Source organism: Xyrauchen texanus, chromosome 20, assembly GCF_025860055.1.
Source record: "Xyrauchen texanus isolate HMW12.3.18 chromosome 20, RBS_HiC_50CHRs, whole genome shotgun sequence".
Taxonomy (NCBI): Eukaryota; Metazoa; Chordata; class Actinopteri; order Cypriniformes; family Catostomidae; genus Xyrauchen; species Xyrauchen texanus.
In genome coordinates this window covers 26,313,761-26,328,037 of record NC_068295.1, presented here as the reverse complement: position 1 = coordinate 26,328,037, position 14,277 = coordinate 26,313,761, and the positions used below count along the sequence as shown (strand labels likewise).

The 14,277-nt window shown below is 35.9% G+C and overlaps 1 protein-coding gene across 2 annotated transcripts; it reads right to left on the bottom strand.

Annotated features, from left to right (window-relative positions):
* Nucleotides 1-451: 451 nt before the first annotated feature.
* On the bottom strand, nt 452-8,141 carry LOC127660366 (hyaluronan-binding protein 2-like). Of its 2 annotated transcripts, none has more exons than XM_052150502.1 (14): nt 8,017-8,141; nt 7,474-7,621; nt 7,247-7,336; nt 6,353-6,460; nt 6,147-6,263; nt 5,877-5,987; nt 5,452-5,623; nt 3,733-3,827; nt 3,405-3,548; nt 2,229-2,541; nt 1,968-2,110; nt 1,281-1,415; nt 965-1,110; nt 452-751 (listed from the first exon to the last, which is right to left on the bottom strand). In XM_052150502.1, exons 1-14 carry the CDS (start codon nt 8,074-8,076, stop codon nt 587-589), a joined length of 1,947 nt encoding a protein of 648 aa, XP_052006462.1. In that variant the 5' UTR covers nt 8,077-8,141; the 3' UTR covers nt 452-586. The 2 variants fall into 2 exon arrangements, with proteins under 2 accessions (XP_052006462.1, XP_052006463.1); XM_052150503.1 differs by having other exon boundaries at nt 965-1,107.
* Nucleotides 8,142-14,277: the final 6,136 nt, after the last annotated feature.

Here is a 14,277-nt window from a genome sequence, read left to right as displayed (position 1 = left end):
GCAGATAGTAATATTACCATTTTGCCCATACAGAAATCTAATACATAGCTAAATATTTAAAACACACATATACTATATATGTTCATGTATGATTTTTACTGAAAAGTCACATTCTTGTAAATACATACGTATATTTTAAAATGCTACAAAAAATTGCCATTTTCACATATGTAACCTATATTCCCAAATCATAGTTGAATTTTAAAATGTACATAAAGTATATTTTATGCGTGTTCATAAATGGCCATGTATCAGATTTCTGTATGGGTGACAATGCCTTTTGGATGAAATAAGCAATGAAACATAATTTATTGTGGTACATATTCCACGATAAAATAAATGAATAATCCTTATACTGAACAAAACTCTTGGGAAAACAGCTTTGTTAGCACTATTTGATAGTTCAGCAACATGAAAAGCATATATTGTACTGTATAGTATACATATCACATGATGACACAAGTTTTTATTGCACCAAAAGATTCATCTTAAACTCAACAATTCAAAATGTGTGTGCAAAGCATGACCCTCAGTGATCAGTGTATACAACAAACACTGTGGCTGTGGTTAATCTTTTATAGACATGCTATGCCCCCTCAGCAGTTTTTTTATTGATCCAGTCCATATATTTAAGGACTCGGGTGTAGACGCCAGGCTTGCCCTTCTTCCCACAGCTGTCTCCCCAGCTCACAATACCATAGACGTAATGTGTTTGATTCCTCTCACAGGTGAGAGCCCCACCAGAGTCACCCTGTCAGAGAAAGAGAAATAAAGAGACAGCAATTTTATTGGTCAACTACATTAATATTGTCATCTTTTTTTCCATTAATATCTTAAAATGATATTCTAGTTACAGCAGTACCAGCTCCTCCATAAAATTATGTTTATTGTTAGGTATAAACAATGATAAGACTCAGCTACATGACTCATTTTGAAACCTATGTGCCCCTAGCTGATGACCCACCTGACAGGAGTCTACTCCTCCCTTGAGATACCCAGCACAAAACATGCCATCATCCAACAGAGCTGCATAAGCTTTATTGCTTGAACAAGCTTCCTGAGAGATCAGCAAAACCTGTGCATCAAGTAAATGGAGGGAACCATAGTCTGCTAGAGAGTGAACGGAAGAGACAATTGATAGATTCTATTTCAGTGGTCAAGAAATAATAAATTATACCAAATTATATAAAGATAACAAATTAAAACATCTCATAGATTCATTCAATTTCTTTTACAGCCTTCAATGCAAACTCCCCAAACACAGATGCATGGAAACATACATAATTCTGTGGCTCCCCATCCAGAGATGCTGCATTCTTTTCCATCTTCAAAAGGTTCTTTAGTCAAGCAGGCTGTCTTCACAAACTGAGTTTCCTTAGCACATTCTCCTTTAGTAGCTTTCAGCTTTAACAGAGCTGCACCAAAAAAGGAATTGAATGGTTTTTAAAAATTATACTGTTGAAAAGACCAGCAATTATGGTCACCAAGCATTTTTTGTGTTATGGATGTTAAGATATTGGCGTGCTGGTATCCAGGTTTCTTAGCTTAACAAGCAAGACTTGGTCAACCAGCTTCACCAGAAAGACAGAGTACTCAGTTCCAGCACTTTTTGTTAGGGTTAGGGTCAGGGTTAGCACTAGCACCATGATGATACAATTTGAGCCTTTGCTTCTCTTGTGCAGGAGGTGGTGGGAAAATGTTATAAAAACTAAAAAGGTTAATTTTTGACTGGTTAGCATATTGTGATTTTCTTGTGGATTCAGAGTGATTAGTCACATAACATCAACCAAAGTGATTGGCTGAAAAACCTTGCTACATTATATGCAAAAGATAGAAGAAACAAAAGACTCTAAAAGCACTAGAAATCAAAATATAAGATCCCAAAAGTGTTACAATTGTATTCTAATAAACAAATTACTAAATAATAAACCCTGTATGAGCACAAAATAAATGTGCGAAGCAATCACCAATATCATTGTAGACAACGTTTGGGGTTTCCTTGAATTTCTCGTGGACAATGGTTTTCTCCACCTGCAGAGTCTGGTCTGCTGGCTCATTTCCCCCCAGATTTACTCCTCCCAAAACAACACGGTAATCTTGGTTTCTACCACTGTACACAAAACAAAATCCTTTCATTTTGGGTGAACCATCCATTTAATATGACCTCTTTGTGTTCATTGGATGGATTATGTAATGAATTATAGGAGTGTAGGAAAGGCAATACTTACATACAGTGAGCCGCAGTCAGCACCCAACAAGACTTGATAAGAGTGCCCCCACAGATGTGACTATAAACCTGGGTGGACCCTTTAGGTTTGACCTGCAATGATGCTTGCCATGGATGGGATCCAGGAATTGCTTTAAGACCCCCATAAATCCGGTTTTGTTGTTTCTTTGTCTGAGGTTTACCACATGTAGCAAAATCCCTGGTTAATGAAGTAGCATTGTGAGGTGAAATGGTTAGTTGGGGAGACAGGATTCCTTTGGTTGAAGTAGTACTCTCTGGGGTTGTAAAGGCCTCAGAATTGGTGGGGACAATTTCTGTGGTAGGTGACATGGTGGGAAGTGTAATATTGTTTAAAAAAAAATTATAGAGGGTGAAATTGTTATTCAGGTCAGGCTGTATAAGATCATAACATAATTTCAACTCTCACAAAACCCCTTCAGAATGAATCAGGGATTTACACTACATGGCAAAACGTATGTTGGCACCCCCTTTAAATGAATAGGTATCACTATTTCAGCTACAACCATTACTAAACATAAAATCAAACATACAGCCTTTAAAGATGCACTCAGTAATTTTTGCCTCATTAAAAAAGTTTAACTCATGAAAACATTCATTTTAATTTTGCAATTTATGTAGGAAATCATGAACACTTACATGAGATGAAGACTCCAGTCATATCAGTAACCTTATAAAAGCTGTTTTTTTCTACATGGAGAGGGTCTGGTAGAATCACATGACCAGCCAGAAACTACTTGCTTAATCTCAGTAACTGTCCTGTTATTTGACACTTTCACTAATTGATTCAAGTTATCATGGCTGACAGTGAATTATACATTTCTACAATGGCATCTGAAACCGAAAACAATTTTAAATAAAGTTGCATCCAAGCTGCTAGGTGCCAGTGTAAGCCCAAGATGACACAAAGTCAAAAGTTACTGATTGCACCTTTAAGTCTCCTTAGACAAACATTTACGTTTCTTTTCACAAAGCTCTAACCTGAAACCAATTTTACACTTTTGGTGACAAAAAGACATCAACATGACAGTTCAGTTGCTGTGAAGGCCACATGGCAGGTTTTTGTTGGAGGTTAGTGGCAGTCTTTGAAATTGATACAGTCCCTCAGTAGAACTCAAATGTATTATAAACCACACTGTTGCTTTGTCTTCAGTCTTACCAGATGCGAAATGTTGGGAAGTGTTAGCTGTCTCAGGCAGTGAGGGTTTTGTAGGAGTTACTTTTGGTGTAGTACTCCCTGGAGGTTCAGCTGTAATGAGTTGAGGTTTAGCGGTGGTGATGCTCATTTTTGCAGTAGTTGTTGCTGTGGAAAAAGGGCAAAATATGAAAAGTTACTGCATATCTTGCTCATCTGTAGTATTGTATGCAGATTTGGCTGTGTTTGATCATGTAACTAAATAAAAAATGTGCTGGGTCAGAGTGGGGTCAAGGATATTCTTGACATTCATTCCAGTCATTTCAGTTCGGTTCTTTGCCATCAGTCTTACCCGGCGGGGGACATTTTCTGACAACACAATAATCCCATCTGAGTCTCTTGTTCCTCTTTATAAAGCACCATGGCTTCTTATCTCCATCAGGGTTTCTGTGATACAGATGGATATTTTTATTTTAATTGATTACAGAATACACTTTAATTACTATGATTACAGATTTATCACTGCTCAAGCATATGCCTCAATCTTTGTGTACAAGTTTGTATGCATAAAGACAGTTTTCAATGAGTCCATGTTGAAAAACAAGGACTCAAATTCGAATTTAAATCTGAAATAGGGTTGCCACCTGTCCCGTAAAATACGGGATCTCCCTTATTTAAAGATAAAATGATGCGTCCCGTATGGAATCAATATGGGACACGATTTGTCCTGTATTTAGCTGGTCAGATGGCATGTGAAATCATTCCAGATCGCTAATTTACCATTGATGCACCATCTGAAAAGTCCACACATTGTGCTAAAATGTGCTAATACAGTGGTGAGTGTGGTAAGGGACCATCTGAAATATCTACAAATGGTGCTAAATCTGTAGCTCAGTGGTAAAGATGTTGGCTACCACCCCTGGAGTTCACTAGTTCGAATCCCAGGGCGTGCTAAGTGACTCCAGCAGACTCTTCTAAGCAACCAAATTGGCCTGGTTGCTAGGGAGGGTTTAGTCACATGGGGTAACCTCCTCCTGTTCACTATAATGTTAGGTGTGTGGTAAATTGAGCATGGATGGCCTCAAGCGTGAGAGCAGTGTCCACAGTGTCCACATGTGCTATATCTCCAACAATCATTTATAAAGACAAGTACAGGTGTAAGAAAAAAATAATCAAATCAAATACAAAAAATAAAATAAATAAATATATATATATATATATATATATATATGTGTGTGTGTGTGTGTGTGTGTGTGTGTATGTAACCAAAATGGATACATAAAGAAGACAAATAATCGAAAAAATACAAATAAATATATTTTTTACATTTAAAAGATGTTTTTTGTTGTTGTTTTTTATAAGTCATGCGTCAGGAAAGTTCTAATTGTGGCATATCAGAAAGGATGTACAGTTTTTATTAATAATGCATATTAACTATAAAAGTGTTAACATGTTACAAATGTGCTTATTTAATAAGTGAACTAGAAAAAGTTAAGAATCTTAAATGCTTCTTTGTTTTGAAAATGCTTCTTTGCTTTAAAACTGTTTATTTCCAGGTTTAAATTAGATTTTGAATCCCTGATTTGTTGCATTGTAGCACACAAGATGCTCTTTGGAATATTCTAAAATCATGCTGGTATGGTATATGGTAAATGGTCTGCACTTATATAGTGCCTTTTTAACCTTTGCGGTGGTTAACATAGCGCTTTACACTGTGTCCCATTCACCCATTGACACACACACACACGCACACACGCACACACAAACACACACACACGCACACACACACACTGACACTGCTACACCAATGACAGCAGAGCTGCCATGCAAGGTGCTAGCATGCCACTGGGAGCGCTTTGGGTATAACATGGATCATCCGTTTTTGCTAAACTTGTGGAGTTAATGAAAAAACACCTGCATTAAATTAAAAAGAAAGTGGACTCAAACATTTGAACTCCACTGTATATACAGTATGTGTAGGTGTGGGTGCATGTGATTGTGATGGTGTGGTTGTGTATATGTGAGCATGGGCATGCCTATATGTGTATGTTTGTATGTGTGGATTGTTAACCTGCAATAGTTATGTGGTCCTAGACCTGTTGAAGATGCAAATGCGTTAGAAGGAAAGGATCTCATATCCAGAACAAACTCAGAATTCCAGTCAAGACACTCATCCCTTTCTTCTGTCTCTGAAACCTTCCCTCTGTATGACTCTCCATCCCCCTCATAGCAGTCATTCGGGTCTGAGGAGCAAATCACAAAACACTATGATTATATGTTGATTTTGTTGCCATGTGGCAAGAAAACCATAAAACAAGAAATTAAATCATAAGTCAAGTCTATAAGTTGAGTCAAGTTTCTAACTAACTAACTTGTTTCACATTTATAAAATACCCCATTCTAAGATTACATTTGAGCATTTTAGACAGAAATTAATGAGGAGACCCAAAATACTGTGGTCCTGACTCCTGTAATTGTGTCACAATACATGCTCACCAACTTTACAGTATTTTCCCTTAAAACCGTTTTTGCAGATACAGTCAAAATCATCCTCGTCCTTAACACATTTGCCATTATTTTCACAGGGGTTTGGAGTACACGGAGAAGCTAGAAAAAAATTACAGAAATCATATAATACAAATATACGTTACATACATATGAAAGCAAAAATATATAACCCACATAGAACAGAAATTTTCCAAAATGCTTATGCCTATTAAATAATATTTGTTTGATGCAGCATGAGTTCAGTGCTAAAAGTCTTACGTATTTCGCAGTTTGGTGGCAGGAATGGTGGAATACACTTGCATGCATAGTAGGGAGGATTTTTGGTCAGAAGACACAGTCCTTTCCCACAGGTTCCTCTCATACAAACCCTTTTGCCTTAAACAAACATCAGTACATTTTGGTACTTAAACATGGCTTCATCGATCTATATAAATGTACAAGTGGTGTGAAATGAGCTCCCATACTTCTCTGGCATATTCTGCCACTGAACTTCTTGGAGCAATGGCATTTAAATGTATTTCTCTTTTCTTCACAATCCCCACCATTCAGGCATGGGTTTGGGGTGCATTTTCCTGAATAACCAGAGAGAAAGAAAACAGATTGCTTAAGGGTTTGGAAAAGAAAGAAGAGATAACAAACTGAGTAGGTCTGCACCACAACAGTGAAATGGGAAGATATTAAGCATAAACATACTAAACAAAAAAGGTCTGAAATTCAAAAAAATAAAATAATTATTTTTACATTTCAACAAATGGTCAGTGAAAGGAGATGCTTAAACTTCAGAAAATGTTGATCGGCAGTCTCAGAGAGTGAAATACATTTTGATATGAGCTGTTTAATGTTCTATTAATTTATACGAGGTTTGCAATTCTAGCAACTTTGTCCACAAAACTTTTTTTAACTCTTATTTGTGTGATTTCATTTAATTTCTAGCAATAAACTTAAACATTTATACCAAAAAATATAAACATGAATAAATAAATTAAACAAACGAACTACAGTAGCGTAACATTTATTAAGCTATTGCTCAGTATGGTCTATATACAGTACAGGTCCCAACAAAATACATTGGGATCAAATGTTGGTTTGTAATTACTAATTAACACATATTTCCCACTCATTACATATATACAGTATATATATATTGTGGTTGATAATTGATGATAATTTTCCTTTGCAGTCAACAATTTGCATACAAATTTAGAAAATGGAATGAGATCGTTACAGACAATGTTTTTAAAACTATCTACTTTTCATGCTATGTACATTTTATGTTAGATATTAGTTTAATAAGTAATGGGGAACCAATTTGTACCCTGTACACAATTAAAGGAGTAAACTTGCTGAGGGAATCAGACCTCTGACATCCTGAAGTTCAAAGAGCCAATCATTTGGATCATCATCATCATCTGACGAGTCATCAGACACATCAGACTCTGCAATCAGATCTAGTGTATAAAGACGACAGTATTATTACTATATAGAAAGATGTGCAAGCTGTATATATGAAGACACTTCAAATGAAAAATATGCATTTAGGCTTATATTACATTTTAGATCAACATTTATCCCAACAGTGACTTACCCTTCACTCTTCCTTTTTGTTTCTTTTCATCTTTACCATGCCTCCCATGACCATGTTCACCATGCCTCTCATGACCATGTTCACCATGCCTCTCATGTTTATCATGTTTCCCATTTCTATCATGTTCATTATGTTTGTCCTTCCTTAACTATTAACAGGTGAGAAACCCGCTTGGAAATGCATTCTTTTATCCAGACAAATTAAACAAGAAATATCTGATATTCAAATGTCAGGCATAAAGATCAGTGATACAAGTGACAAACACTTATTTTTGTTTTTAGTCTGGTTAGGATTAATTAGTTAAAAGGTTTGTCCATCAATTGAAAGTATGACGACATTTTAAGTACAAAATATACAGATCACTATAAGTGATGACAGAATTTAAATTTTTGATGTTGAAATATCCATTTCATTTTCAGATGAAAATGTTCCAGATGAACAAACTTCTGATTCTGATCCACAAGTGAGATAGAACAAAATAATCTGACAGCAAAGCAATGAGTGATGCTGAGATATTTCAGAGTATGTGATGTTCATACACACCTGTGCAGGAACAATGACAGCACAGAGAAAGAGGAGCAGCAGCCACAGCTTAAGATTCATGCTTGAAGTTGTTCTCTGGGGGATTGACACAATGCATGGGTACTTTGAGCCTGACTCAGTGTATACGGTCATTGCCCTGTGTGTGTGTGTGTGTGTGTGTGTGTGTGTGTGTGTGTGTGTGTGTGTGTGTGTGTGTGTGTGTGCGTGCATGCGTGTGAGCGTGTATTTATCATTTTGTGGGGACCAAATGTCCCCATAAGGATAGTAAAACCCGAAATGTTTGACCTTGTGGGGACATTTTGTCGGTCCCCATGAGGAAAACAGCTTATAAATCATACTAAATTATGTTTTTTGAAAATGTAAAAATGCAGAAAGTTTTCTGTGAGGGTTAGGTTTAGGGGTAGGGTTAGGTTTAGGGGAGAGAATATAAAGTTTGTACAGTATAAAAACCATTATGTCTATGGAAAGTCCCCATAAAACATGGAAACACAACGTGTGTGTGTGTGTGTGTGTGTGTGTGTGTGTGTGTGTGTGTGTGTGTGTGTGTGTGTGTGTGTGTGTGTGTGTGTGTGTGTGTGTGTGTGTGTGTTGATGAATGCCCATGAAAATGTGTGTGAGGGGTTTAAAGGGTACACATGTATGTGTGGATCTGTGTGGGTTTGTGCCATGGACAAAAGTCAAACTTCTTGTCCTCAGTTCACCCACTGGGTGCAATTATAAAGCAAGTTCAACTTTAAATGATTACAAATTTGGTCATCATGACCTAATCACACTAATAACAATACTTCTTCGAAATTTGTGACATGATAAAGTGATGCTGAATAATTAAATAATCAGTAACCATATTAACAAAAATATCCTGAAGAGGATGGATGTTTCTGGATTAATGGATAGGCTGGCAGGTCACAGATCATATTGACAAAGCAACCAGCTGTTTGTTTCATTGCAGACTTTGTCCAAAGTGGGGATTGTGAGATGTTATACTTATGACAGTGAAAACATATCATAATGATTACAAAAGTAAAAGACAAAAATAATACTATAAAAGTATTAAATCAGTGTAAAATCTTCATTTAAATGTAATACCTCCTTTATTATGGGGCAAGAAAGTCTGACAGCAGCATGAGCTGTGCATAGCCTAATAAAGAACCCATATGGAGAGCAGAAAGCATATTTTCTCTGATGTACAACAAGCTGTATTCTGTTGATAAATGTAAAAGCTCAACAGACCTCATCCAAACTAATTTCTGTTTATTAGCTTTGAAGAGTCTCACAAAAGACTGTAAATGGTAGATGGCAGGCAGCCAAGATCCATGTTGATTTCTTTCAGTTGGACAACATCTTCATATAAATGGAAAACATCCACCTAGTGGTGAATAACTGTGGATTTCATTAGTTACAAGGCCTGTACAGCGTCTGACCTCATGAGGGCACTAGAATCTCTTTTTTCTGTCGACGAGAATGTATACAGTATATTTCAATATCATATTACCATAATGGTTACAGTTATGATTTATATGCAACATACTAACAGGATGACTTTGTGAATGTAACTTTGGAGCTAAAATGTAAATGTCATGCTTTCTACTTTATACTGGTTATAGAATGAACACTTAATCACTGTAACATAATTATATATTTATAAGACAATAATAAGTACCCTAATATGCATTCATTATATATGCATATTTTTATCCCTTGTTAAATTTTGTTTGTTTTGAACATTATATTAAATAGTATGTGTAAATACCTTTATAGTATACTGTATACACTATTATTTATTCTATTTTTTTTAACAAGGAATAAAAGTATTACTGTGTGCCAATAAAGCTCACCTCACACCAGCTATTTATGTAACAAAGTGATATAACAAATTCGTAGCTGTGTTGTATTTTTATAGTGCTGATCATGAGTTCATGATTGTTTAATAGAATATAAATGATATCACATCAGGCATATTGAGATTGCATTGCATATTTTATCAAACATATTACAGACACATATTGTTCAAGGAATTTCTTTACAATACTCAATAGGCCACCTTTACTTTTGCTTTTGACAGGTAGGCATTAGATATCCAGGCAATAGCTTATGCAAGTGGTTCCCAAACTTTTTACAGTCACGTACCCGTTCAAACATTCAACATCCTTTTGTGTACACCCTCTCTAAAGCATAGATAGAATTCAAGGTCATTTGAAAATATGTCTGTTTAACACAATTATCTTTGTAAAAGCTAATTTCTTTGCTCGGTTCTCCCAATGGCCAGTGTGCCTCTGATCGGCCCCAAAGTGCATCTGCTCACTGGGAAAATGCCCGGTATGCCAGATTAGCAGTCCAAAAAAAACTAAACTAAAATCGTGGATGACTGTATTTTACTTGCTATCACTTACCTACGTCACCTAGCACTGAGCTGATGAAAAAAGATACTTGTGTGATGCACGACGCATGAGTAAATGCATTTTTAAACCGCAAAATATTGAGTTATTAAATTGCATATTTTTCTGACCTTTATAACACAATAATTTTGGTGTTTCTACACTAGAGGGCACACAAAATAGTGAGAAATACATTAACTGGGTTTGAATGTTATTTTAGACTGCAATGAAATTGAAAGAGCGGTAAATCTCAATGTTATTCGCATACCCCGTTTGTCACCTCACATACCCCCAGGGGTATGCGTACCCCAGTTTGGGAAACACTGTCTTATGCCAACAAATGGCTACAAATAACAGAAGAGCCTTTGGGACAAATAAATCCACTAAACTAGAGACCAGTGCTGGGTAGTAACAGATTGCATTTAATCTGGATTACATAATCAAATTACAGAAATCAAGTACTTGTAATCAGATCACATTACATTATAAAATATTTGTAATCAGATTACAGTTACTTTTGTATGGATTATGTTATTACATATTAATCAGGCAATGACTGATGGTTTGTAATTTATTGATTCCCCTAATTCTTTTAAAATTTTAAATCATCTTACTGCTGTTATACATTCGGTATATTCAGTATTTTTATGACATTAATTATTCTTATCACATAAAATGCTTTGTCACTCATGAACAGACAAATTGCAAGTAAACCACAAAAATATCATAAAAATTCTCAAATTTTAAATAATTAATTATGTTTTCTTAAATGTAGATAAGCAACATTATGTTAAAATGGTACAAGATTGTCCTACTCAAATGCATGTTACATGCACAGATAATCCAAAAGTAATCAGATTAGATTACCGGTTTTAGGTATTTCATAACTGAATACACTTTTTGTCATGTTATTTGTAAGTACTTTTGTATTTGCCAGTACCTAATTGCAATTCCAAAGTAATCTACACAACACTGCCAGAGACAATGATTTTATTATACTGATTTCAGTTGAATGATCACCGAACTAGATCAGGGCACCCCCGGGCAGTTAAAAGCCCCCCTGGTAGTCAAGGGCCCTAGAAAAGTCTACCAGAAAACATTCATCCGTGCCGCACTATTTGAGCCAGGTTACATAAAAGTCTAGCTAATACCAAATCTGTTTCCATATTACAAAGACAAAGGATGGCACCACTCTCTGTTTCTCTTGGTTTCTATCAACAATCACATTTTCCTGAGAGAAGAAAGAAAAGTTCTGAGTGAGAAAATGTTATTTAATTCCCTGTAAGTAATTGAAGTGCACAGTGGAGAGCACTGGCTCCTGAGAAGGGTTTAAATGAGTAAACTGGCTATTTGTCTATACCTTGCGAACAGTGATTTACTTTTGTCCTTATTTGCATAATGACCACTGCCTGCATGTATATTTAGAGCAACACTTTGAATATTTGTCTTAAATAAGACAATATTTTGATTAAGCTGTTTACAAGGGTGGCTTGAAGACCTAATCCATTTATATAACATGTAACAGAGCATATCCTGATTAATGACTGAAGACAGTGCTTACATTTCAGTTGCCTTCCAGGCTTTGTTCTGTCATGTTGTGACTGTGGTATAATCTATTATTGTTGTGCTTTGATTAACTAGTTTGATTATGCTTATTCCACATATGACCTTATTTGGGGAAACTAACAATATCTAATTCAGTTTATTGTTTCAGTGGGTTAAATAGTCAGAATATCTCCATGTAAACATTGATAATATTAGGCTACAAAAAGCCTGCATGACTTTCATCCTCATCCACATAAACAGTATCACTCATTCTTATCTGTCCCTTGAGGTCACTGAGAAAAATTATTTTAGCTCATATAAGGCAGTGGACAATAGACCATTTTGTAAATAAATGGTCACACATCCCAAAATAGATTTTCTGTTTAAAGCAGATCCAGAAAAAAGATCCATTCCATGGGGGAATGTTGATTATATGCCAATGCACATTTTATAAAGCCAATGTTTCACTCACGATATTCCAGTCATATTAGTAGAAGCAATCTATTATTTGGCTTATTAGACTAATACATGGTGAGCATGATTGGAATATTTTATACAGAGACAGGGCCATTTCTAGTAAATAAGCATTACCAGTGGCCACTTAGGGCACTGGAGCCACCAGGGGGCCCCACAAAAAAGTTTTTAAAAAGAAAATTACACTTAATTTAAAATGTTTCAATAATTTTTATAGCTCAATTAGAGAGTTATAGTGGACCCCCTTGTAGACCGAGAGGGAATGGAGAATGTAACTGCAATTCATGAGTGGGCCTCCAAGTAGGATTTCACTTAGAGTCCCCATGCGCTTAGAAATGGCCCTGTACTGAGATACCAACCTTTGTGGCTCTAACATAGTAGAGAGCAAAACAGTCAATTAGCGTGTTTCGACAGTAAGTCACCATTTGTGGATATCGTGCAAATGAATGGGGAGAGCTGTAAACTGACACCTACCTGTGCCAAATTGTGCATTACTTCTCTTATAAAACAGCAATTTTATTGTAGTAAACTACACTCATATTTCACCTCAAAAGGATTTTTTTTTATTGTAAATCATGTTGAAGATTAGGGTTTTCATTATTTATTTTCTGCATTTTTATCAGGCATTCAGCAAGCTGCACTTCAGCTCCCTGCGGTATGAACAAATTATACAAATTACTATTTACTGCTCTTAGCTTTACTGTTTGCAGATTTTATATACGCTGCTGTTATTGTATTTGTTGTAACTTGCAGTTATTTGTCATTTTGTGATTATTCAGAGCTCATGTTATACTTTTTGTTATTAACAGTTTTTATTGATTCAAAATAGCAAATTATACAGACATGACATGATTTACAGAATTAATTTATATGGGTTTATAACCCTTCCCCCCAGTCATTCTTGGATCTTAACACTTCTGATTGGCATTGCCAGCATTTGGGTGTGTCTTAAAGATCTAGCCTATTGGGGGTCCAATAGACTCTATGTAAAATCTTAAATTGCATCGGATGCACTCTTGCATCTCTAGATGTAGACTTGATGTATTTTTTTATTCCTAGCCACTCCTTCCTCAATACCAAGTTAAAATCTTTCTCCCATAATCTCTTGATAGAAGTTAAAGCTCCATCCCCCAGAATCTGAATTAGCAGGGAGTAATACACTGATGTCTTATGACCTTTTCCAAAAGCAGTAATCACCACTCACCATTAAATGTCTGAATTAAACTTTCTGGACCTTTTTGTCCATAACGAGTGCAAATGCGAGATAACAGGGTGCAACTTAATTTCTCCGATTAGTTTGATAGAAAGGCTTTGCAATGGTGAAATATGGGCAAGAATTCTTGTTCAATACAAAACCAGGGAGGGGCGCTCTCAGCTGGTGACCAAATGAGCCAAATGTCTGAGGCCAAATTTATAATAATAAAACAAAATCTTGGGTAGGCCTAGCCTACATTTGTCAATCGGCCTATGCAACTTACTGAAATGTAATCTGGGATGTTTACCATTCCAAATAAAGGACTTACCTATGTTATCAAATTGATTGAAATAAGAGAGGGGGACATCTATAGGGAGAGACTGTAGCAGGTAGTTGAATTTTGGAATACAATGTTAATATTATCAGATGACTGAAAAAAAATATTCTAATGTTATCAGAAGAGCTGTGGCCCCAAGTAAACCCCATCTGATCTGTATGTATAAGAGATGTCATAACTTAACTTAATAGGTTAGCCAGAATTTAGACAATATTGTAACATCTAGCTGGATCAGGGAAATTGGATGGTAACACTTACACTCACTTGGATCTTTGTCCTTTTAAGAATCAGACTGATCTGGGCTTGTGTCATGGTTGGCAGAGGCTTTCCATTCT